Source organism: Catharus ustulatus, chromosome 26, assembly GCF_009819885.2.
Source record: "Catharus ustulatus isolate bCatUst1 chromosome 26, bCatUst1.pri.v2, whole genome shotgun sequence".
NCBI lineage: Eukaryota > Metazoa > Chordata > Aves > Passeriformes > Turdidae > Catharus > Catharus ustulatus.
The window spans coordinates 5,303,835-5,326,350 of record NC_046246.1 but is presented as its reverse complement, the minus strand read 5'-3'; the positions used below and the strand labels follow the sequence as shown (position 1 = coordinate 5,326,350).

At 44.5% G+C, this 22,516-nt stretch overlaps 2 protein-coding genes across 2 annotated transcripts in view; both read right to left on the bottom strand.

Moving 5' to 3' along the window:
* Positions 1-228: 228 nt before the first annotated feature.
* LOC117007574 lies at positions 229-3,423 on the bottom strand. The gene is made up of 4 exons (XM_033080838.2): positions 1,742-3,423; positions 1,647-1,689; positions 1,090-1,322; positions 229-728 (listed from the first exon to the last, which is right to left on the bottom strand). Exons 1-4 carry the CDS (start codon positions 2,142-2,144, stop codon positions 463-465), a joined length of 945 nt encoding a protein of 314 aa, XP_032936729.1. The 5' UTR covers positions 2,145-3,423; the 3' UTR covers positions 229-462.
* Positions 3,424-3,975: 552 nt separating this feature from the next.
* Positions 3,976-22,516, bottom strand: part of SMAP2 (small ArfGAP2) — a 27,206-nt gene continuing 8,665 nt past the window's right edge. Inside the window, 10 exon segments of the mRNA XM_033080837.2 lie at positions 3,976-5,145; positions 6,507-6,781; positions 7,906-8,071; positions 8,631-8,731; positions 10,622-10,700; positions 11,695-11,775; positions 12,632-12,710; positions 13,749-13,834; positions 14,979-15,043; positions 15,046-15,111. Of these exon segments, the coding sequence (XP_032936728.1) occupies positions 5,026-5,145; positions 6,507-6,781; positions 7,906-8,071; positions 8,631-8,731; positions 10,622-10,700; positions 11,695-11,775; positions 12,632-12,710; positions 13,749-13,834; positions 14,979-15,043; positions 15,046-15,111 (1,118 nt within the window). The 3' untranslated portion in view covers positions 3,976-5,025.

Genomic DNA, 22,516 nt, shown 5'->3' with positions numbered 1-22,516 from the left:
CAGGAGAATCCAGGAAAATCCAGGAAAATCCAGGAGGATCCAGGAGGTTCCAGAAAAATCCAGGAGAATCCAGGAAAAATCCAGGAGGATCCAGGAAAATCCAGGAGAATCCAGCAAAATCCAGGAAAATCCAGGAAAATCCAGGAGAATCCAGGAGGATCCAGGAAAATCCAGGAGGATCCAGGAAAATCCAGGAGAATCCAGGAGGATCCAGGAAAAATCCAGAAAATCCAGGAGAATCCAGGAGGATCCAGCAAAATCCAAGAGGATCCAGGAAAATCCAGGAGAATCCAGGAAAATCCATGAGAATCCAGGAAATCCAGGAGAACCCAGAAGGATCCAGGAGATCCCAGTGCTCCCATTGTTGCTATACCCTCATCCTTTCCTTTTCCTTTTCCCTTTCCCCAATTTTTTCCATTCCTTTAGGACCCAGAGCTTGTGCACTCGATCACATCCAGGTTTTTATTTTAGTTTTGTTTTGTTTTGGTTCCCCTGTGGAACGAAAAGCAATCCATGATCGGGGTGGGAAACTCCCAACCCTGCTCCCTTTGGGATCTGGGCCCAGGGCAAGGGATCCTGGGGCTGGAGAGATGATCCAGAGGGATCCAGAGGGATCCAGAGGGATCCTGGGGCTGGAGAGATGATCCACAGGGATCCTGGGGCTGGACAGATGATCCAGAGGGATCCTGGGGAATCCAGAGGGATCCTGGGGCTGGAGAGATGATCCATAGGGATCCTGGGGATCCAAAGGGATCCCAGGGCTAGAGGGATGATCCAAAGGGATCCTGAAGGATCCAAAGGGATCCTGGGACTGGAGAGATGATCTACAGGGATCCTGGGGCTGGAGAGATGGTCCAGAGGGATCCTGGAGGATCCAAAGGGATCCTGGTTCTGGAGAAATGATCCAGAGGGATCCTGGAGCTGGAGAGATGATCCAGAGGGATCCTGGGGCATCCACAGGGATCCCAGGGCTGGAGAGATGATCCAGAGGGATCCTGGGGCATCCACAGGGATCCCAGGGCTGGAGGGATGATCCAGAGGGATCCTGGGGTATCCAGAGGGATCCTGGGGGCTGGGAGGGATGATCCAGAGGGATCCCAGGGCTGGAGGGATGATCCACAGGGATCCCAAAGTTGGAGGGATGATCCATAGGGATCCCAGAGCTGGAGGGGTGATCCACTGGGATCCCTGTGCCCCTTTTCCATTCTCCCTGCCCTGCAGCCTCTCCAGGGCTGCCCTGAGCCCCCCAAAACCTTCCCAGGGCTCGATTCCAAAACCCAGCGCTGCTCTCGTCCTTGGAAGGGCACAGATCCCTCTCCAAATCCCTGTCCAAAGCCCTGGAAGGGCACAGATCCCTTTCTAAAACCCTTGAAAAAGCAGAAATCCCTTTCCAAAGGGCACAAGTCTCTTTCCAAAGCCCTTGGAGGGGCACAAATCCCTGTCCAAAGGACACAGATCCCTCTCCAAATCCCTTGGAAGGGCACAGATCCCTCTCTAAAGGACACTGATCCCTCTCCAAAGGGCACAGATCCCTTTCCAAAGGACACAGATCCTTCTCCAAAGGGCACAGATCCCTTTCCAAAGGACACAGATCCTTCTCCAAGGACACAGATCCCTCTCCAAATCCCTGTCCAAACCCCTTGGAGGGGCACAGATCCCTGTCTAAAGGGCACAGATCCCTCTCCAAAGGACACAGATCCCTCTCCAAACCCCTTGGAAGGGCACAAATCTCTCTCCAAAGGGCACAGATCCCTCTCCAAAGGACACAGATCCTGTCCAAAGGGCACAGATCCCCATCCAAAGGACACAGATCCCTGTCCAAAGGACACAGATCCCTCTCCAAAGGACACAGATCCTCTCCAAAGACACAGATCCCTGCCCAAAGGACACAGATCCCTCTCCAAAGGACACAGATCCCTCTCCCAAGCTCCTGGATGTCCAGGCAGCCTCTGGAGCAGGCAGGGAATTGTCCCCTCCCAGGGCTGCAATGCTGATCCCATTCCCTGCAGGATCCCCAAAGGGAATTTTCTCCTGCCCCAGGGAGGATCCCAAAGGAATTCCAATCCCAGGGGGAGCCCCTGAATGTTCAGAGAGCACTTTGAAGTTGGTGGCCTTGTTTTCTTAAAGGGCTTTGATCTTTTCATGAAAGGAGAGAATCTTCCTCATCCCATCATCATCCTCCTCCTCCTCCCCAGCTCGGAATTCATCCCTGGAATGTTCAGGATGTTCCAGGACTCTGGAATCTGTCATTAATCCCTCAAGTTTACACCTCTGGGGAGAGCAAAGTTGGGAATTTCTCCTGGGATTTGGGCTGGCAGCAGCACCAGGGAAATAAAAAGAGAGGGAAAAGCCCTGATGGGATTTTAGGGAATTGGCAAAGTGAAGTTTGGGAATGCTGACCCCATCCAAAATTCTGGATTTCCATTCCAAATGGAGGGATTTTATCCACAGTAAGGAAATCTTTCAACCCTGCTTCCCCCTTAAAGGTTGAAGGGGGACTAAAAAGGGAATGTGGAATTCCAGACTGGTTTGGGTGCATTAAAAACAAAATAAAAGGGAATAAAAGAGGAATAATGAGGGATTAAAGGCAAGGAGCTCTGCCTAGAAATTCCAAACCCTTGGAAGCTGAGGCTGAAAGGAGGGACAGGGGTGAAAGTGCAAAACCCCAAAAATCCCTCACATTTTCCAGCCTCAAACCCCCCAAATTCTGCATGGAAAGGGAGAGGTGGGGAAGCACCAGAGCTCAATTAACCATGAATTAATTGGCTCTAAAGGAGAAGGTGACAGCTGAGGGGGAAAGGGAAGACTTTACTTGGATATTTTAGGATTTTTTGGGAGCTGGGATGAGATCAGTGACTAAACTTGGTTTAATGACAGATTCCCCCCATTCCACAACCCCACCACTCCCCAAAAATCCCCGGGAAGGGGGAACTGGAGCATCCTTGGAGCCCCAGTCCCACATCCAAGAGAAGGGGATGGGTTTGGGATGGCGACAGAAAACTGGGAATATTTAAAAAAAAATACAAAAAAAACGAGCAAATGGAATTTCCTACCTGTGTCCTGTCCTGTTTTCTATGTGTGTGGTCCTTTCTTAAATGTCAAACTCTTGTATTTTTGTGGTTTCTATCTGCGGGACCGACGGCTCGGAGGGCGCACGTTGTTTTGTAAAATATTCCTGATGTTTTCCTCCCCCCTCAAAAAAAAAAAAAAAAAAAAAACAGGGAGGGAAAAGCTGAATTATTCACCTTTTAATTGGCTTTGCATGTACAGTAATTGGGGCAGCAAGTGGAGATGATTAAAAGCCAGCTTGAAAACTTTTTTCTGTGCTTGAGTCGAGTTTTTCCTAAATAAAAATAAATAAAATATCCACAACCCCCTCATGGATAATCTGGGAGAGGGGAATGGGATAAAAATTCTCTTTATTTCCCTGGTAAAAGCAGGAATAATCCTATAATGAATAAAAAAATCCCACAAGCACCCCCTGGTTTGCAAATCCCCTCCAAGAAAACGGAGAGGGGCAGGGAAAGGGGAAGGGGAAGGGCTGGGGGGGATTTTGGGATGAAAATTCCTCCCTCTGAGGGTGGGGTGGAATTCCCAGGCTCCTGGAAGTGGGAAAATTGGGATTGAGAAAGGGCCAGGGGGTGGAATGGAACCCAAACCATTCTGGAATTCCACAACTCTCTGATTTTGGACAAACCTCGACGAGGTTTTGTTAAAGCTGAGTTTTAAAAATCCAAGCTGGGGATGGAAGAGTTGGATGCCAGCAGCTGCAGGAATTCTGCTCCACCTTCCCCCCCATGCCAAAGCTCAGGGGTTTGTGTATAAAAGTGTCAGCTCTGGATTCTTCCAGGCTTGGCTGTGCTCAGCTCCCTGGCATTTGGGACAGAGCCCAAGCAGAGGGAAATTCAGGATGATTTTTGGGATGAAAATTTCCTCAAGCCCCCCCACCTGGAGTGACCACCAGCACCAGAGGAATCCACTGCAAATATTTTATTTGGGAATTTACATATCCACAGGAGAGAGCAGACCACAAGTCCGATTCTTGCTGACTTTTGAAGCAGTTTTGGGTTCTACTGGAGATGAGAAAAGAAATCTGCCTAAGATTAAAATGTCCCCAAGCGAGCCAGGAAAGGAGGGAACCAGGATTTTACACAGGAACAACGACAACAAGAACAAAACAGAAAAAAAAATACATGAAAAAAGTATAAATTAGGATGTCAGAGTCATTTTTTTTTTTAAAAGTGTAAGAAAACTTGCACAGGGCTCTGGGCCCTGGAGAATTAACTCTGGTTAGATTGTTAGAAGTGAAATTCCATCAGATCCCAACAGCAGCCAGAATTTTCACTCTGCAGTGCAAGTTTTTCACATTCCATCGGCTTTGCCCCCACCCTGGGTGAGATTCCTGCTCGCCCAGGGGGGTGGGACAGGGCTTTTCCCAAGGACTTTGGTTCCAAGGAGGGTGGGAGCAGGGAGAGCTCCGCTCAAGGGAGGAGGTAGCAAGGCTTGCTTGCCCCTGGGCTCGGCTTAAATCTTAAATCCAGCTCCTCAGCACCCAAACAAAATTCCCCCACCCCTTTCCCACCCCCCCCCCAAAAATAATCTAACACTGGCGTAGAAGTGAGAAATCCCAGCTTTCTGGGCAGAGATTCAGTCCAGATTTCCCAAGTTTCCCAGTGCCCACCTGTGCCCAGGTGCCCAGCAGGGCATCAAGTGCTACCCAGGAGCTGAGGTGGAGCTCAGAGCAGGGAGGGAATCCCTCCCTGTGTGCATTGACTGTGCTGAGGACGGGGCTGCTCCTGGCCTGGCCACCGAGCTGTCCCCGTGGCTGTGACAGTGGAAAGGCAGAGATGGAGCTCAGGGATGGGAAAAAAAAAATAAAAAATCAATTCAGGTTGGAGGGGGGAGTTTGGTTCTCCCACAAAAACCTGAAAGGATTAAAATAAGAACAAAAAAACCCCTGAATGTGTGATGGAGCAGGTTTGGAGAACAGAACAAAGGCAGAAATGGTCACGTGCGAGCGAGGGCTCATTTCCACAGCGAGGGGTTGCTGCCCTGGGCTGCTCCTCCTCCTCCTCCCATGGACTGCCCATAGCCCAGCATCCCGTTGGCTCCGTAGAAATTCATCCCAGCCATCTGCTGGGTCACCTGCAGGACAGGACAGGACAGGAGAGAGCTCAGGGCTGGGGCTGGACACTGCTCGTGGCTCCCAAAAACAGCAGAGCCCTAAAGGGGAGCAGGGTGAGGCTGCCCAGCAGGGCAGGGCTGCAGGGCAGGCTGGAAATCTGCAGGAATTAGGACCTGGAATGGCCCAGAAAAGTCTGGAATACCCAAGGATGGGAAGATTTCAGGGAGGCAGGAATTCAGCAGGAATTAGGACTTGGAATGGCCCAGGAAGGTTTGGAATCCCCAAGCATGGTAGGATTTCAGGGCAGTTGAAAAACAGCAGGAATTTCTGTATGGAAAGGGTGGTCAGGCCTTGGAATGGCCCAGAAAAGTCTGGAATCCCAAGATACAGGAGGACTTCAGGGCAGGCTGAAAATCAGCAGGAATTAGGACTTGGAATGGCACAGAAAAGTCTGGAATCCCCAGGCATGGGAGGACTTCAGGACAGGCTGGAAATCAGCAGAAATTAGGACCTGGAATGGCCTAGAAAAGTTTGGAGTCCCCAGACATGGGAGGATTTCAGGACAAGCTAGAATTCAGCAGGAATTTCTGTATGGAAAGGGTGCTCAGGACTTGGAATGGCCCAGAAAAGTCTGGAATCCCAAGATACAAGAGGACTTCAGGGCAGCTTGAAAATAGCAGGAATTAGTCCTTGGAATGGCCCAGGGAGGTTTGGAATCCCCAGGCATGGGGGGACATGGGAGGATTTCAGGACAGGCTGGAAATCAGCAGGAATCAGGCCCTGGAACGGCCCAGAAAAGTCTGGAACTCCACCCTGGAGGTGTCCATGGCCTCAGTGCTTTGGGCTGGGAAATGAGGCTGGGAATTCTCTCCCAACCCCCCAAACCCTGCGATTCCCAGGGACCTTGGGATTCCCAGGGGCTCAAACCCCCGGAGTTCCCCCCAACCCCTGCCCCAGAACCCCTCCAACTCCCAGGAAATATCAGAGAAAACCCCCCAGGTTCCCCCAACCTGTGCCATGTTCCCCTCTCACCTGTGCCATGTCCCCCCTCACCTGTGCCATGTCCCCATCACCTGTGCCATGTCCCCATCACCTGTGCCATGTCCCCCTCACCTGTGCCATGTCCCCCCTCACCTGTGCCATGTCCCCCTCTCACCTGTACCATGTCCCCTCACCTGTGCCATGTCCCCCTCCCCTGTACCATGTCCCCCTCACCTGTGCCATGTCCCCCCTCACCTGTGCCATGTCCCCCTCTCACCTGTACCATGTCCCCATCACCTGTGCCATGTCCCCCTCACCTGTGCCATGTCCCCCCTCACCTGTGCCATGTCCCCCTCTCACCTGTACCATGTCCCCCTCACCTGTACCATGTCCCCCTCACCTGTGCCAGGTTCCACTGCAGTTGCTGTGCTGGCTGCACCCCAAACACGGGCTGGGCCACCGTGGCCACGTATCCGGGCTGCTGGGCCCCCATCAGCCCGTTGGGCACGCCCAGCACGTTGCCCACGTAGCCAGCTGGGATGGCCATGGGGGCCACCATGCCTGCAGCCCCAGGCTGGGCCAGCATGCCCACAGATGGGGCCACCATGGAAGGGGCAACTCCTGGGAAGCCGGGGTAGGGATAGCCCAGCTGAGCCGGAGCCATGAACATCGCTCCTGGGAAAGGAGGGGACAGAAATCACATCAGGGGCTGGGGTGGCACAGCTCAGTTTAGTCCCAGCCTGGAATGGCACAGTTCAGCTTAGTCCCAGCTCAGTTTAGTCCCAGCCTGGGATGGCACAGCTCAATCTCAGCCTGGAATGGCACAGTTCAGCTTAGTTCCAGACTGGCTGGATGGCTCAGTTCAGTTTAATCCCAGCCTGGGATAGCTCAGTTCAGTCCCAGCCTGGCTAGGATGGCTCACTTTAGTCCCAGCCTGGAATGGCACAGCTCAATCCCAGCCTGGAATGGCACAGTTCAGATGTAGACTGAGCTGCTCTTGGGCTGCTCACAGTTCTGAGCTAAGCTGGAGAGGGAATTTGGGCAGGGATGTGAGGGAATGGATTCCCAGTGCAGGGGTAGGGTTGGGTTGGACACTGGGAGGAATTCCCTGATTGCCAGTGCAGGGTTTGATATTGGGAAGGAATTCCCTGATTGCCAGTGCAGGGTTGGACACTGGGAAGGAATTCCCTGATTCTCAGTGCCAGAGGAGAGGATTGGGTTGGATATTGGGAAGGAATTCCCTGATTGCCAGTGCAGGGTTGGATATTGGGAAGGAATTCCCTGATTCCCAGTGCAGGGTTAGGTTGGATATTGGGGAGGAATTCCCTGATTGCCAGTGCAGAGTTGGGTTGGATATTGGGCAGGAATTCCCTGATTGCCAGTGCAGAGTTGGGTTGGATATTGGGGAGGAATTCCCTGATTCCCAGTGCAGGGTTGGATATTGGGAAGGAATTCCCTTATTCCCAGTGCAGGGTTGGATATTGGTAATTCCCTGATTCCCAGTGCAGGGTTGGATATTGGGCAGGAATCCCTCCCTGAGGCTGGTGAGAGGCTGGGATGGATTTCCCAGAGCAGCTGTGGCCACCCTGGATCCCTGGAAATGCCCAAGGCCAGGCTGGGAAGGGCTGGGAGCAGCCTGGGACAGCGGGAAGACGCCTGGAACAGCATGAGCTTCACACTCCCTCCCCTCCCTCCCCATCCTGGGATTGTCTCAGCCCCATTCCCACTTCTCCTGGAGCTTTGTCACCCCCCAGGACACCCCAGGCACCCTCTGCAGGTCCCAGCCCAGCCAGGGTTACCTTGTGCTGGCACCTGGGAGCTTTGGGAGCCGTACAGGGACAGGATGGAGTCTTTGGAGAGCTGCTTCTTCCCCACCTCCTCCCCTTTGCCTCCAGGCTCAGGGAACAGATTCAGGTTTTCAGGAACAGAGCCAGCACTTCCAGAGGTTGGCATGGAGCCAACGACCTGGGACAAAGGGACAGGGTCAGGGCAAAGTGCAGCACCAGGGGGATGGGGAGCATCCACCACACATCCAGGGATGGCTGGGACAGGGAAGGTTTGGGGGTTTAATCAGGGAAATTTAGATGAAGGCAGATTTGGGGCAGACAATTGAAACACAGCACAGCATTCCCAGGCCTAGGAATGTGTCCAAGGCCACATGAGAACACCTTGGCAGAAATATCCCTGCTCTTGAACATCCTCTCCATCCCAAATGGGAATTTCTGCACCTGTCCAAAGCCAAGCTGAACACCTTGGAACATCCTGGAAGATGTTCCTGATCTTGCACATCCCCTCCATCCCAAATGAGAATTCCTGGAAGTGTCCAAGGCCAGGTGGGAACACCTTGGCAGAAATATCCCTGCTCTTCAACATCCCCTCCACCTCAAATGAGAATTCCTGGAAGTGTCCAAGGCCAGGCTGGAACACCTTGGCAGAAATATCCCTGCTCTTGCACACCCTCTCCATCCCAAATTCCCCCGTGGTTCTGTGACCCCTGCAGGCTTTTCCAGCACTCCCAGCTCACCCTCCTGGAGTCTGAGCTGGCTCCCACGGATGCAAACAGGTCCAGGTCCTTCTCCAGGCTGCAGGGCCGCCCGTTGGGGACGGGCGTTGTCACCGGAGCGTCTGCAGGGACACAAGAGAAGGATCAATCAGGAAAACCTTGTCAATATGATTGCTGGTAAAAGGTTCTGAGAATATGGAAACCATAAGGGAGATTGCAATGAAAGCCATCTTTGAGTTACTAAATAAAAAGAAAAAAATAGAATGGCCAGCTGAAAGCAATCCCCTCTTGAACAATTCTCTGTTTGCAGACAGTCCAAGGGTCAGAGAAGACCCTGCTGGCCTGGCAGAAGGGGTCCAAAGAGAAGTTTTTAGGGTTCAAAGTGTGACACAATATGGTAATGTAATGGTTCTTACAGGCTGGATGTAAATGCTATAGGATTTGTAACTTGTGTTAGACTGGTTAGTGGAAATGAGAATATTCAACACAGAAGATTTATGGTGTTGTAATGGGAACTTTGCTCTCTGAGCCCTCTGAACTCTCTCTGAGCTTTTCCTCTTACCATGCTCTTGGCTCTCTGAGCTCTCTCTCTCTCTTACCACTCTCTTACCTCTTCCTCTCAACCCCCACTCTCTCAGTGCCCTTTTCTGGGGTTCCAATACAGGGTGTGATCAAAGGTGTCTGTTCTGTCACCATCTGCTGAGGGTGGGGCAGTGATCCTGATCTCTGTGGGAGATATTCTGCTAATGGGCATCCATGGAAACCAGCTGGGGCAGTGTTCTTTATCTCATGGGATATCTCCTGTTCATGGCCATGGTTTATAAACCAGCTGGGGCAGTGTTCTTTATCTCATGGGATATCTCCTGTTCATGGCCATGGTTTATAAACCAGCTGGGGCAGTGTTCTTTATCTCATGGGATATCTCCTGTTCATGGCCATGGTTTATAAACCAGCTGGGGCAGTGTTCTTTATCTCATGGGATATCTCCTGTTCATGGCCATGGTTTATAAACCAGCTGGGGCAGTGTTCTTTATCTTTTCACAACCCATCCTTCCTCCAGGAGTCATTTTCTGCTCATGGCCATTGAGTCCCACTGTGGCACTGATAAAATTACTGCATCCCATTGGGAGTTGCTCCAGCCAGGGGGAAGAGCCCAACATTTCTTACCAAGATACAAACAGAGGTTTTGGGACACTAAGGGAGCCCCTTTCTCCACTGGACTCCAGAGGGAAACGGGATTGCTCCACATCACCACTGGAGCTTGGGAGGAAACTGCACCTTGTACAGGAGCACTGCTCCAGCTGAGCCACATCTGTCACTGCAGGAGGATGCAGCCACCATGGGATGGGACTGCTGCCAACACCCTGCCTGACTGACGGCTGTCAGCTTGGATTCTGACTCTGGCAGGGCTTGGGTTTGTTCTTTGTAGTGCTGTATTTCTATTTTAATTTCCCTAGTACAGAACTGTTATTCCTATTCCCATATCTTTGCCTGAGAGCCCCTTGATTTCAAAATTGTAATAATTTGGAGGGAGGGGGTTTACATTCTCCATTTCAAAGAGAAGCTCCTGCCTTTCTCAGCACACACCTGTCCTCCAAAGCAGGACAGCCCTGCTCTGAGCTGTGCCTGGCAGCTCCAGGCAGGGCCCTTTTGCAATAAACACAAGTTCCAGACCTGGCTTTAGAGATCTCTCTCTCTGTCCTGCCCACCGCCACCTCCTACATTCTGGCGCCCAACGTGGGGCAGTGCCAGCCTGAGGACACACAGACACGTCCTGCTGTCCTGTCCCCAGCCTGGGGACACCTCTGTGCCACCCCACCCTGATCCCCACTCCCTCACCCCTCTGCAGTGCCCCCAGGTTCTGTTTGTCCCTCCTGGAATCCCACGGGAAACTCTTCCCCAGCAGTTTAATCGGAATATTCCTGCAGGATTGCTGGAATTGTTCACCTGACAGGGAAAATGAGAGTTGGAACTCCTCAAATCCTCACCATTTCTACACCAATTTCTCTTACCCAGGCCCAGCAGGTCCATGACTGGCTCGGATTTGGGGGAACTTTTCCTGGATTGCTGCGTTTCGTCTTTCTTTTGAGGCTGGGAAGGAAAGAAACAACACAAATCTTTGTGAAATGTCAGAGGTTTTAATGAGATTAACCCCTTTCCCAGGGGAAAAAATAAAGTAAAATATAAGTCAAATAAAGTAAAAAATAAAAGTAAAAAAAAAAAGTAAAATATAAGGCAAATAAAGTAAAAAATAAAACAAAAATTAAAAAAAAAATAAAGTAAAATATAAGTCAAATAAAGTAAAAAATAAAATCAAAATAAAAAAATAAAAAATAAAGTAAAATAAAGTCAAATAAAGGCAAAAATAAAAGTAAAATAAAAAATAAAGTAAAATAGAAGTCAAACAAAGTAAAAAAAAAAGCAAAATTAAAAAGATAAAGTAAAATATAAGTCAAATAAAGTAAAAAATAAAATAAAAATTAAAAAAAAAGTAAAATAGAAGTCAAATAAAGTAAAAAATAAAAGCAGAATTAAAAAAGGAAAATATAAGTCAAAGTCAAAATAAAAGCAAAAAAAAGTAAAATATAAGTCAAAGTAAAAAATAAAAGCAAAATTAAAAAAGCAAAATATAAGCCAAATAAAGCCAAAAATAAAAGCAAAATTTAAAAAATTAAAAATATAGTAAAATATAAATCAAACAAAGTTTAAAAAAAGTAAAATATAAATCAAATAAAGTCAAACAAAAGCAAATTTTTTAAAAAAAATTAAAAATAAAGTAAAATAAAAGTAAAATAAAAGTAAAATCAAGTCAAAAATAAAAGCAAGATTCTCTTTGCCCTCCCCAGATGAATTTCAGAGGGAACATTTCTGAGTTTTTCATGATCCCAGCAGGTTCTGAACTTGGAGTAGGCAGGAGCTGCAGGGAATTGGGAATTTCTGGATTCCATCCTGCACATCTGCTCAGTGTCTGCTGAAAACAGCCCCAAACACCCCGGGGTGACTGAGGCACAAAAACTCTCCTGGAATCCCTCAGGGACAGATCCAGAATTTTCCTTTCCCCTCCTCCTCCTCCTCCCCCTCTTACCATTTTCACCTTCTCAAAGATGATGGGCTCCACTTTTCTGTCCGACTCGTTGCTCCTTTTCCATTTGTCGTCTTTTTCTTTCTGTCAGGGGACAAAAAAAATCAATGTAAGAGGGGAAAAAAATTAAAAAAAAAAAAGATCCAAGAGGAAAGAGAGAATAGGAATTTAGACAATTTTTTTTGTCTTTTTCTTTCTGTGAAGGAAAAAAAAAATCACTGATGTGAGAGAAAAAAAAATTCAAGAAATCAAAAAGATCCAAAAAGAGGGAATAGGAATTTAAACATTTTTTTTCTCTTTTTCTTTCTATCAGGGGAATAAAATCATTGATAAGAGGGAAAAAATTCAAGAAAAAGCTCACAAAAATCCCTGATAAGAGGGGAAAAAAAATCAGGAAAATACCCACAGCCAATGCTGTTACTGATATAAAATCCCTCAGGAACAGCTGAATTTGAGTTTAAATTTGCACTTTTCCTGCTCTGAGCAAGGAATTGGATAAAACCCTTCCAAAATTTCCTCCAGTCATTATCCCTGGAGATCTCCATCCACACAAACCAATCAGTCAGATGAAGAAAACAGAATTTAAACCACAAAAAAAAACCCTCCAACCCCTGGAGCTCTGCCATGTCTGTGATCCTGGGTTATTATTATTATTATTATTATTATTATTATTATTATTATTATTATATTTTATTTTATTTTTATTTTTATTTTTACTTTATTTTTGCCTGGATAACCTGGAAAATTCCCTATAGCAAAAATCTTCAAATCTCAGCTCTGGGCTGAAATTCACTCCATGAACTACTGGGGACATTTAAATTATTTTAATTCCTAATTGAAATAATTTTGATCACTAATTTCAATTATTTTAATCATTAATTTCAATTATTTAATTACTAATTTCAATATTTTAATCACTAATGGAGCCCTCCAGACTCACCCTGAAGGCGTTGATGTCGATGCTTCTGTCCATATATTTCTTTTTTTCATATTTATCCCGGATAAAACTCTCCACAGCTCTGCAGCAGCAGGTTAAGGACAAAGGATTCCAGAACAGAAACCTCCTTTTGGCAGGGAGGAACAAGGTACTGCAACTAAATTAAATCATTGTTTAAAGAGCATTTCCAGCAGCAACTTTCTTAAAATAATTTACTGCTGGGTCCCAACTCGTTTGTTTTGCTGCTGGGTTGTTCCAGGTTATTTCAGTGCTATAAAAAGGGAATTAAATCAGGATTTAGGATCTTGCTTTGGAATATTCAGCACTTTCTTTTTTTTTTTTTAATTCAAAATGTTTGGAATACTCAGCACTTTTTTGGAAAAATCCGAATTTTTGGAATACTCAGGATTTTTTCTTTTTTTTTTTTTTTTTTAAATCCAAGCCTTTGGAATACTCAGCACTTTTTGAAAAATCAAAATCTATGGAATAGTCAGCACTTTTTTTTGGAAAATCAAGCCTTTGCAATACTCAGGAATTTCTCTTTGTTTTGAAAATTCAAGTCTTTTAAATATTCAGCACTTTTTGGAAAATCCAAGCCTTTTAAATACACAGCATTTTTTTTTTGAAAAATCAAAATCTTTGGAATACTCAGCACTTTTTTGAAAAATCCAAATTTTGGAATATATAGGATATTTTTTTTTTTTTGGAAAATCCAAGCCTTTGGAATACTCAGCACTTTTTGAAAAATCAAAATTTTTTGAATACTCAGATTTTTTTTGGGAAAATCCAAGCATTTGGAATATTCAGCAATTTTATTTTTTTGGAAATCCAAGTCTTTGGAATACTCAGGAATTTTTTTTTTTTGTAAAATCCAAGCCTTTGGAGTACTCAGGAATTTGTTTTGGGAAAATTCAAGTCTTTGGAATACTCAGGAATTAATTAAATTTTTTTTTTTTGGAAAATCCAAGCCCTTGGAATACCCAGCACTTTTGAAAAATCAAAATCTGCAGCAATTCCCTCATTCCCATCCCCATGGAAACTCCTCCTCCCCCAGGGAGCTTCAACCACCCAGCTCCAGGATGAAAATCTGATTTTTTTTCCCAGAATAAACAAAGGATTCTGGTCTGTCTGGGGCCTCCTGAAGTTCTCAGGCAGGTAAGCTTCGTACAGACGATTGGCTTTGCCATTCCCCATCTCCTGCACGCACTGAAATCCAAAAAAATTCCTTCAAATGGCATTTTCTGGGTGTTAAAACTCTCCCAAAGCATCTCCAGAGAAGAGAAATCAAGGAAGGCAGGAGCTGCTCCAATCCCCTCCCAAGGCAGGATAAATATTAAATAAATATAAATAAATATAAAAATAATATAAATATAAATATAAATATTAAACACAATATAAATATAATAATGTTAAATATATAATATAATATAAACATTAAATGAATATAAATATAAATTTTAAAACCCACCAAAAAAAAGTCAAAAAAACAACACAAAACCCAAAAAACCAATGAAACACCCAAATAAACAACAACAAAAAACCCCAAAAAAGCCAACCAACCAACCAACCAAAAACCCAACAACAATACCAAAAAACAAAGACAAAAAAACCCCCAAAACCAAAACAAAAACCCCAAAAAACAAAAACCAACCAACCAACCAAAAAACCCCAACAACAATAACAAAAAAAAGACCAAAAACATCCCAACCCCCCCCAAAACCTCCCAACATCCCACTCAAAAAAACCCAAAAAACCCCCAAAAGCCAAGAAAAACAAAAACCCAACAAAAACACCCAAACAAACAACAAAAAAACCAAAAAAATTTCCAACCAACCAAACAAAAAACCCCAACAACAATAACAAAAAAACAAAGACCAAAAAAACCCCAAAACCCCCCTAAAAACTCCCAAAATACCCCTCAAAAAAACCCAAAACCCCCAAAAGCCAAGAAAAACAAAAAAAAACCCAACAAAACACCCAAACAAACAACAAAAAACCCCAAAAATCCAACCAACCAACCAAAAAACACAATACCAAAAAAATCAAAGACCAAAAACCCGTAAAAAACCACCAATAACGCCCAAAAACCCCTAAATCCCCCAAAATACTCCCCAAATACAAAAAAATCCCAAAGAACCTTCTCCAAAAACCAAAAAAAAACCCCAAACCCCCCATAATACCCATCAAATACAAAAAAAAAAAAAAAATCCAAAATCCTCCCCCCAATAAATCCCCTCCAAAAACCCAAAATATCCCCTCAAAAAAACCCAAACAAAAAACAAACAAAAAACCCCAAAACAACAACAAAAAAAAAACCCAAATCTTGTGGGTGTTTTTTCCCAGCCCTGACCTGGATCTGCTCCTGTGTCCACTGGTCCAGGTTGACGGATTTGACCCTGGAGATGTGAACCCCAGGTTCCTGTGGATCCCAGCACAGCGGATGCAGATGAACACCCCGATGTTCCAGGATGCCCATCGTGGCCCTGGCAAGAGAACAAAAATTTTTGTTCTGTCAGCAGCTGTTAACCCAGCTGGGACAATGGTCTTTATTCCCAAAGGAGATCTCTCCTGTTCATGGGTCAGATTTTATAAACCAGCTGGGGCAGTGATCCTGATCTCTGTGGGATATCTCCTGTTAATGGGCAGCTGTTAAACCAGCTGGGGCAGTGTTCTTTATCTTTGCACAGCCCATCCTCCCTCCAGGAGATCTCTCCTGTTCATGGGCCAAGTGTTATAAGCCAGATGGCACAATGCTCTTTGTCTCTTCGGGGATATCTCCTGTTAATGGGTCAAATTTTATAAACCAGGTGGAGCAGTGTTCGTTATCTCCCTGGGAGATATCTCCTGTTAATGGGCTATGGGTTAAAACCAGCTGGGGCAGTGTTCTTTATCTTTTCACAGCCCATCCTCCCTCCAGGAGATCTCTGCTCTTCAGGGACCATGTTAAAAACCAGTGATCCTGATCTCCATGGAGATATCTCCTGTTAATGGGCTATGGGTTAAAAACCAGCTGGGGCAGTGCTCTTTATCTCCCTGGGAGATCTCTCCTGTTCATGGGTTATATTTATAAACCAGCTGGGGCAGTGTTCTTTATCTTTGCACAGCCCATCCTCCCTCCAGGAGATCTCTCCTGTTCATGGCCACTGAGTCCCAGGGCATGGCTGATAAAATTCCATCATCCCATGGGGAGATGCTCCAGCCAGGGGAGGAGCCAAACATTTCCTACCCAGATAAAAACTGAGATTTGGAACATCAGAGCAGCCTTTCCCACTGGATCCCAGAGGAAAACCAGACCCTTCCACATCATCCCTGGAGCTTGGGAGGAAACTGCACCTTGTACAGGAGCACTGCTCCAGCTGAGCCACATCTGTCACTGCAGGAGGATGCAGCCACCATGGGATGGGACTGCTGCCAACACCCTGCCTGACTGACGGCTGTCAGCTTGGATTCTGACTCTGGCAGGGCTTGGGTTTGTTCTTTGTAGTGCTGTATTTCTATTTTAATTTCCCTAGAAAGAACTGTTATTCCTATTCCCATATCTTTGCCTGAGAGCCCCTTGATTTCAAAATGATAATAATTAGGAGGGGGGTTTTACATTCTCAGCAGACACCTGTCCTCCAAACCAGGACACCCACCAATCCAAACTTTTATTTTTTATATTTTATTCTTTGCCTGGAGCAACTGGGAAACCGCACCAAGTGAACTGGGATTGCAGGCTGGGAACTGGAATTGAACATCAGGGTGTTCCCAAATTCTGATCCTTGGGGGATTTTTGCTCCCTCTTCCATCCACAAACAGCTCCAAGGGGAAGAGGCAGGAAAAAAATGAATTTAAACCACCCAAAAAAGTCCACCCCTCAGCTCTGCCATGTGATCCCGCTTTTTTTTTTTTTTTCCAGCTCCAGAAGATTCCCTACAGCAAAAACCCACTGAGCATCTTCAAATCTGCTGGAAGTCCCAGCTGAGAGCAGCACTGAGCCCAGGATTTGGGCCCAAAATCAATCCAGCCCAAGGAATGATCAGTTCCCAGGGCTCTGATGGAGATTCCTGGTTTTTCGTGCTTGGACAGGCAGGACAACTCCAAAGTATGGATGGGAGATTGTGCCAGGGATTTTAAAAAAAATCCACAAAAAATCCCAAAACAAAAAACAAAAAACCCCAAAAAACCAAAAGAAAAACAAAACACAACGAAACAAAACAAAACAAAAAACAAAACAAAAGAAAGAAAAAACACCCAAGAAAACAAACAAAAATCCCAACAAAAAACCCCCCAAAACCAACAAAAACCAAAAAAACCAACAAGGAGCTGAGATGGACTCAGGAATCCCAGCAGGGCATTCCCCAGAGATCCACAGCAATTCCACCCTCTCCATCCTGCTGAAAATTTCAGGAATATTTTAAAATTAAATCAGCTCCCAGTCCAGAGTTCCAGCTCAAACTGGTGTCCAGTATGGGAACTGGGAAAACAGAATTAGGGAGCAAAGAGCCCCCACAGCCCTTTTTTCCAGACATTTTTCTGGAGGATGAAGATTGATTCTGCTTTTTTTGCCACAGCTAAAATAGCAGAGCAGAGTTAATGAGAGGGAGGTGGGAGGGGGAAGAAAGTGTAATTTCAAAGCCCTAAAAAAGCAGTGCTGGATTTGAGATGCTGTTAACAATTTAATTCCCATTCCTGGGAATGAAATCCTGAGGGATTTGGGCTGGTAATGCAATCAGAGCACAGGGATCCAACCTCTAACAGGTAACTCCAGCACCTTTTATTTTATTTTATTTTATTTTATTTTATTTTATTTTATTTTATTTTATTTTAATTTATTTATTTTATTTTTATTTGTTTTATTTTATTTCATTTTCTATTTTATTTTATTATCTATTTTATTTTATTTATTTTATTTTTTATTTATTTTATTTATTTAGTATATTTTATTTTATTATCCTATTTATTTTATTTTATTTTATTATTTTATTTTATTTATTTTATTTATTTTTTATTTATTTTATTTATTTAGTATATTTTATTTTATTATCTTATTTTATTTTATTATTTTATTTTTTTATTTCTTTTATTTCTTTTATTATTTTATTTTTTATTTTATTTTAATTTATTTTAATTTTAATTTATTTATTTTTTTATTCATTTTATTTTATTTTTAGGGGGTTTTAAAGTTTTTATAGTCTAGATTTTGGCCTTTCTTGCCATTATTTGCTGCTTTTTCCCCTCTCCAGGAGTGACCTTTGAGAATTATATCAATTTAAAAAACCTCCTTTACTATCAAAGCAAACCCCACGACTCCAGCACAAAAACATACCCCAAAAAAATGACAAAAATACAAATAAAACCTTTTAACCAGGATCCTTGTTGTGATTTCCACCCAGAATTCTGTCCCAGATCCACCCCAGGGCTCTAACATGAGGATTATGATGAGATTCAAGGTTAGATTTAAACTCCAGATAAATTTAGCCTTGATAGGACTAAAAGGATTAAGGGGGTAATCAGCTCTGGGTTTGTCACATGGAGCACCCCACAAAACCTGCTCCTAAAACTAAAAATAAAACTAAAACTAAAAATAAAACTAAAATTAAAATTAAAACCTGACTCAGGGGTGCTGTCACACCTTCCTGCTCTGGGACAAGCAGGGAATCCCAGCTGGAATAAATAAATAAATCTCATTTCTGGGCCAGCCAGGATGGAGCAGCTTTGTTAAATTGGGAATTAAAATGAATTTTTTATTTATTTATTATTTAGTTTTGTTTTTTTTTTAACTCCTCCCAGTAATAAATGTGTATACAAGGGGTGAGCTGTTCCCTGGGGAGATTCCAGCTGGGATTTGGGTGTCCTTGCCCAGGCAGAAGGGAACAGAGGAGTTGGGAGATGTGGGGTGGGTTTATTCAGAGATTTTCACAGATTCTGAGGAACTCCAGATCCACTCAGGGAGCAAATTCAGATTTTCCAAAATGTTCCCTGAGCCTGCAGCCACAGCAAACCCTGGTGGGGTCAGGTCAGATCCAAAACCCCATTCCCAGACACCCATTTTATCTAAACTAATATTTAAAAATAAATTAATAAATATTTTATTTATTAATTAATTTTTAAATAAAAAAATAAATATTTTAAAATAAAGTTTTGCATTTTAAGAAGGTGCTGCAGGGAACAGAGGAGTTGGGGGATGTGGGGTTGGTGAATTCAGAGATTTTCACAGATTGTGACCCCAGCAGCTTTGGATTCTGCTCTGGAATATTCCTATTCCTATTCCTATTCCTATTCCTATTCCTATTCCTATTCCTATTCCTATTCCTATTCCTATTCCTATTCTATTCCTATTCCTATTCTATTCCTATTCCTATTCCTATTCCTATTCCCTGTGGGGACTCCAGATCCACACAGGGAGCAAATTCAGATTTTCCAAAACATTCCCTGAACCTGCAGCCACAGCAAACCCTGGTGGGGTCAGATCAGATCCAAAACCTCCTTCCAAGACACCCAGATTAATTAAACCAAGATTTTAAAATAAAGTTTTGCATTTTAAGAAGGTGCTGCAGGGAATACAGGAATTGGGGGATGTGGGGTTGGTTAATTCAGAGATTTTCACAGATTGTGATCCCAGCAGCTCAGGATTCTGCTCTAGGACAGGAGGGAACAGGCAGAAATTTGGATTTTCCAAAATATTCCCTGAGCCTTATCCCAGAGATTTTCACAGATTGTGACCCCAGAAACTCAGGAGGGATTCCAGAATCCACTCAGGGAGCAAATTCAGATTTTCCAAAATGTTCCCTGAACCTGCAGCCACAGCAAACCCTGGTGGGGTCAGATCAGACCCAAAACCCCTTCCAAGACATCCACCTTAACTAAACCAGTATTTTAAAATAAAGTTTTGCATTTTAAGAAGGTGCTGCAGGGAACATTGGAGTTGAGGGATGTGGGTTGGTTTTATCCCAGAGATTTTCCCAGATTGTGACCCAAACAACTCAGAATTCTGCTCTGGGACAGGAGGGAACAGGCAGCAAATCTGGATTTTCCAAAATATTCCCTGAGCTTTATCCCAGAGATTTTCACAGATTGTGACCCAGCAGCTCATGAAGGACTCCAGATCCCACAGGGAGCAAATTCAGATTTTCCAAAATGTTCCTCGAGCCTGATACTACAGCAAACCCTGGTGGGGTCAGATCAAATCCAAAATCCCCATTCCCAGCCACCCAGCTTAACTAAACCAACATTTTCACCTTCAAATGCCTTCTAAAAAACATCTTTTAAAATGTCTCCTGCAGTGGGAGGGGGAAGGGTTTGGTGCAGATGTAAAACAACCTCCCACTTCCTCTTCTTCCCACTGAGACATCTCCCCCTGAAAACCTCCCTGCAGGTGCCCAGCAGCTCACAATTTGATTTTTTGGGGGATTTTTGCAGGAATTTCCTCAGGGTTTCACAGCTTTTCTCAAGGTGAGCTGGCTGGGAAAAGCCCCAGGTGGCAGCTCCAGATGTGGCTCTCACAGCTCCAGATGTGGCTCTCACATCTGGGCTGCTCCTCTAACTTCCCCAAAACCCAACCCTGCTGCAGCTTCGGTGATAAAAGCCTGGGCTGGAGCTCAGGGTGAGTTTTATTCTGAGAAAAATGGGTTTATATCAATAAATAACCACAGGAGCAGCTTTAATCAGCTCTGCTGAGCTGCCTGGCACAATTATCAACCCTCACCAAAATTGGGCACACCCTGATGCCCAGCACTCGTTGACTCAGGGAATTATGGATTCAGCTCCCAAGGCCAGAACAAATATTCAGCTCCTTAAACCACCAAAAAATATTTTTTTTGGTTTTTTTTTTTGCATGAATCCTCTGGTTGATGTTTTAAATTCAATTCCCTTCAGGCTAAAATGGAAACCAGTGGAAAAGTGGGAATTTGCTTCAGTGCCCACCAGTGCCAGCCTTGCCTTTGGGCTCATTTAGGGATATTTTTATGGATAATTCTATGGAAATAAATCATCCATGGAAAGCAAAGTCACCTGGCACCAACCCTGCTCTGCTGAAATTCGTGGCTTCACCCCAAACTCCCTCCAGGATTGAAGGAATCATCACTTTGGGACAAGAATCCCAAAATTTTTCATTCCTCAGAGCTCTGGCACAGGGTTTAGGTTTGCTCAGACCCCCTTGCTCAGGGAATTTTCATTTCCAGCTTTTCTGAACTCTTGGGTGCATTCCCAAGGGGTCCAGGAGACAATTCCAGATTTCCAAATTTCCAATTTTCCTTCCAGAATCAACCCCCACAGCCCAAGCCCTGCTCATCCATGCTCCAAGGGCTGCTGAACAACTTGAATGACTGAAAAAAATCCTGAATTCCCTTTAAACCCCTGCAGAATTCCCTTTAAAATTCCCAGCAAAATTCCCTTTAAACCCATGCAGAATTCCCTTTAAATCCCCTGCAGAATTCCCTTTAAATCTCTGCAGAATTCCCTTTAAAATCCCCTGCAGAACCCCCTTTAAATCCCTGCAGAATTCCCTTTGCCTGCTCCAAATTCTCAGCCTGGAGTGGTTTTAGTGGAGAAATCCCCAGGGAATTTAATCAGACACCAAATTCTGGCCCAAGTTCCTAAAGAGATTTTTTTTTGCAGTAATAACTCTGCAGGGAGTGTTTAAAAATATTTAATTTTAAATGCAGAGAGCATAAAAAATAAAAAATACAGTGGGGAAAAAAATTACAATGGAAAAAATGACAATGGAAAAATGACAATGGAAAAAATACAATGGAAAAATTACAATGCAAAATTACAATGGGAAAAATACAATGAAAAAATACAATAAAAAATTACAATGGAAAAATACAATGGAAAAAATACAATTAAAAATACAATAAAAATACAATTAAAATACAATAAAAATACAATTAAAATACAATAAAATACAATGGACAAAATATAAAATGGAAAAATTACAATGGAAAAATTACAATTGAAAAATGTAATGAAAATAAAATTTAAAAATAAAATTTAAAAATAAGATTTAAAAATAAAATTTAAAAATAAACCAGCCACAGGTCCTTGGAAAAGGAGAGGAACAGGAAAATAAAAAAAAAAAGGAGCTGCTTCCATGAGCAGGACTGAGGGAGCACCACAACTCAGAGCCTGCTGAAATAATTCAGTGGGATATTTATTTCCCAGGGGGAATGAGCAGCAAGCTGCTTCAGGGAAATCCCAAACTGCTCCAGGGAAATCCCAAACTGTTCCAGGGAAATCCCAAACTGCAACAGGGAAATCCCAAAACTGCAACAGGGAAATCCCAAACTGCAACAGGGAAATCCCAAACTGCAACAGGGAAATCCCAAACTGCAACAGGGAAATCCCAAAACTGCAACAGGGAAATGTGTCCCTGTTCATGGATCCTAAAACTGTTCCAGGGAAATCCCAAACTGCTCCAGGGCATCCCCATCCATGGATCCCAAACTGCTCCAGGGAATTGTGTCCCTGTCCATGGATTCAGAATTCCAGGGAAATGTGTTCCCATCCACTGATCCCAAACTGCGTCAGGTCTGTCTCTGACCCATCCATGGATCCCAAACTGCAACAGGGAAATCCCAAACTGCAACAGGGAAATCCCAAACTGCAACATGGAAATCCCAAACTGCAACAGGGAAATGTGTCCCTGTCTGTGCATTCCAGAATTCCAGGGAATTGTGTCCCTGTTCATGGATCCTAAAACTGCTCCAGGGAAATCCCAGAACTGCTCCAGGGAATTCCATCCAAGAATCCCCATCCATGGATCCCAAACTGCAACAGGGAAATGTGTCCCCAATCCATGGATCCAGAACTGCTCCAAGGAATTCCATCCAGGAATCCCCACCCATGGATCCCAGGGATTTCCCAGGGAAATCCCAGAACTGCTCCAGGGAAATGTGTCCCTGTCCC

Bases quoted from the DNA above. Each gene is read 5' to 3' on its own strand.
- LOC117007574 (XM_033080838.2), bottom strand. From the start codon at position 2,144: ATGAAAAGATCAAAGCCCTTTAAGAAAACAAGGCCACCAACTTCAAAG. The intron at 1,323-1,646 runs CTCCAAGGGGTT...TTTGGACAGGGA, and splicing joins TTAGACAGGGATCTGTGCCC to TTTGGAGAGGGATCTGTGCC. The intron at 729-1,089 runs TGGATCATCCCT...CCAGGATCCCTA, and splicing joins CTCCAGCCCTGGGATCCCTC to TGGATCATCTCTCCAGCCCC.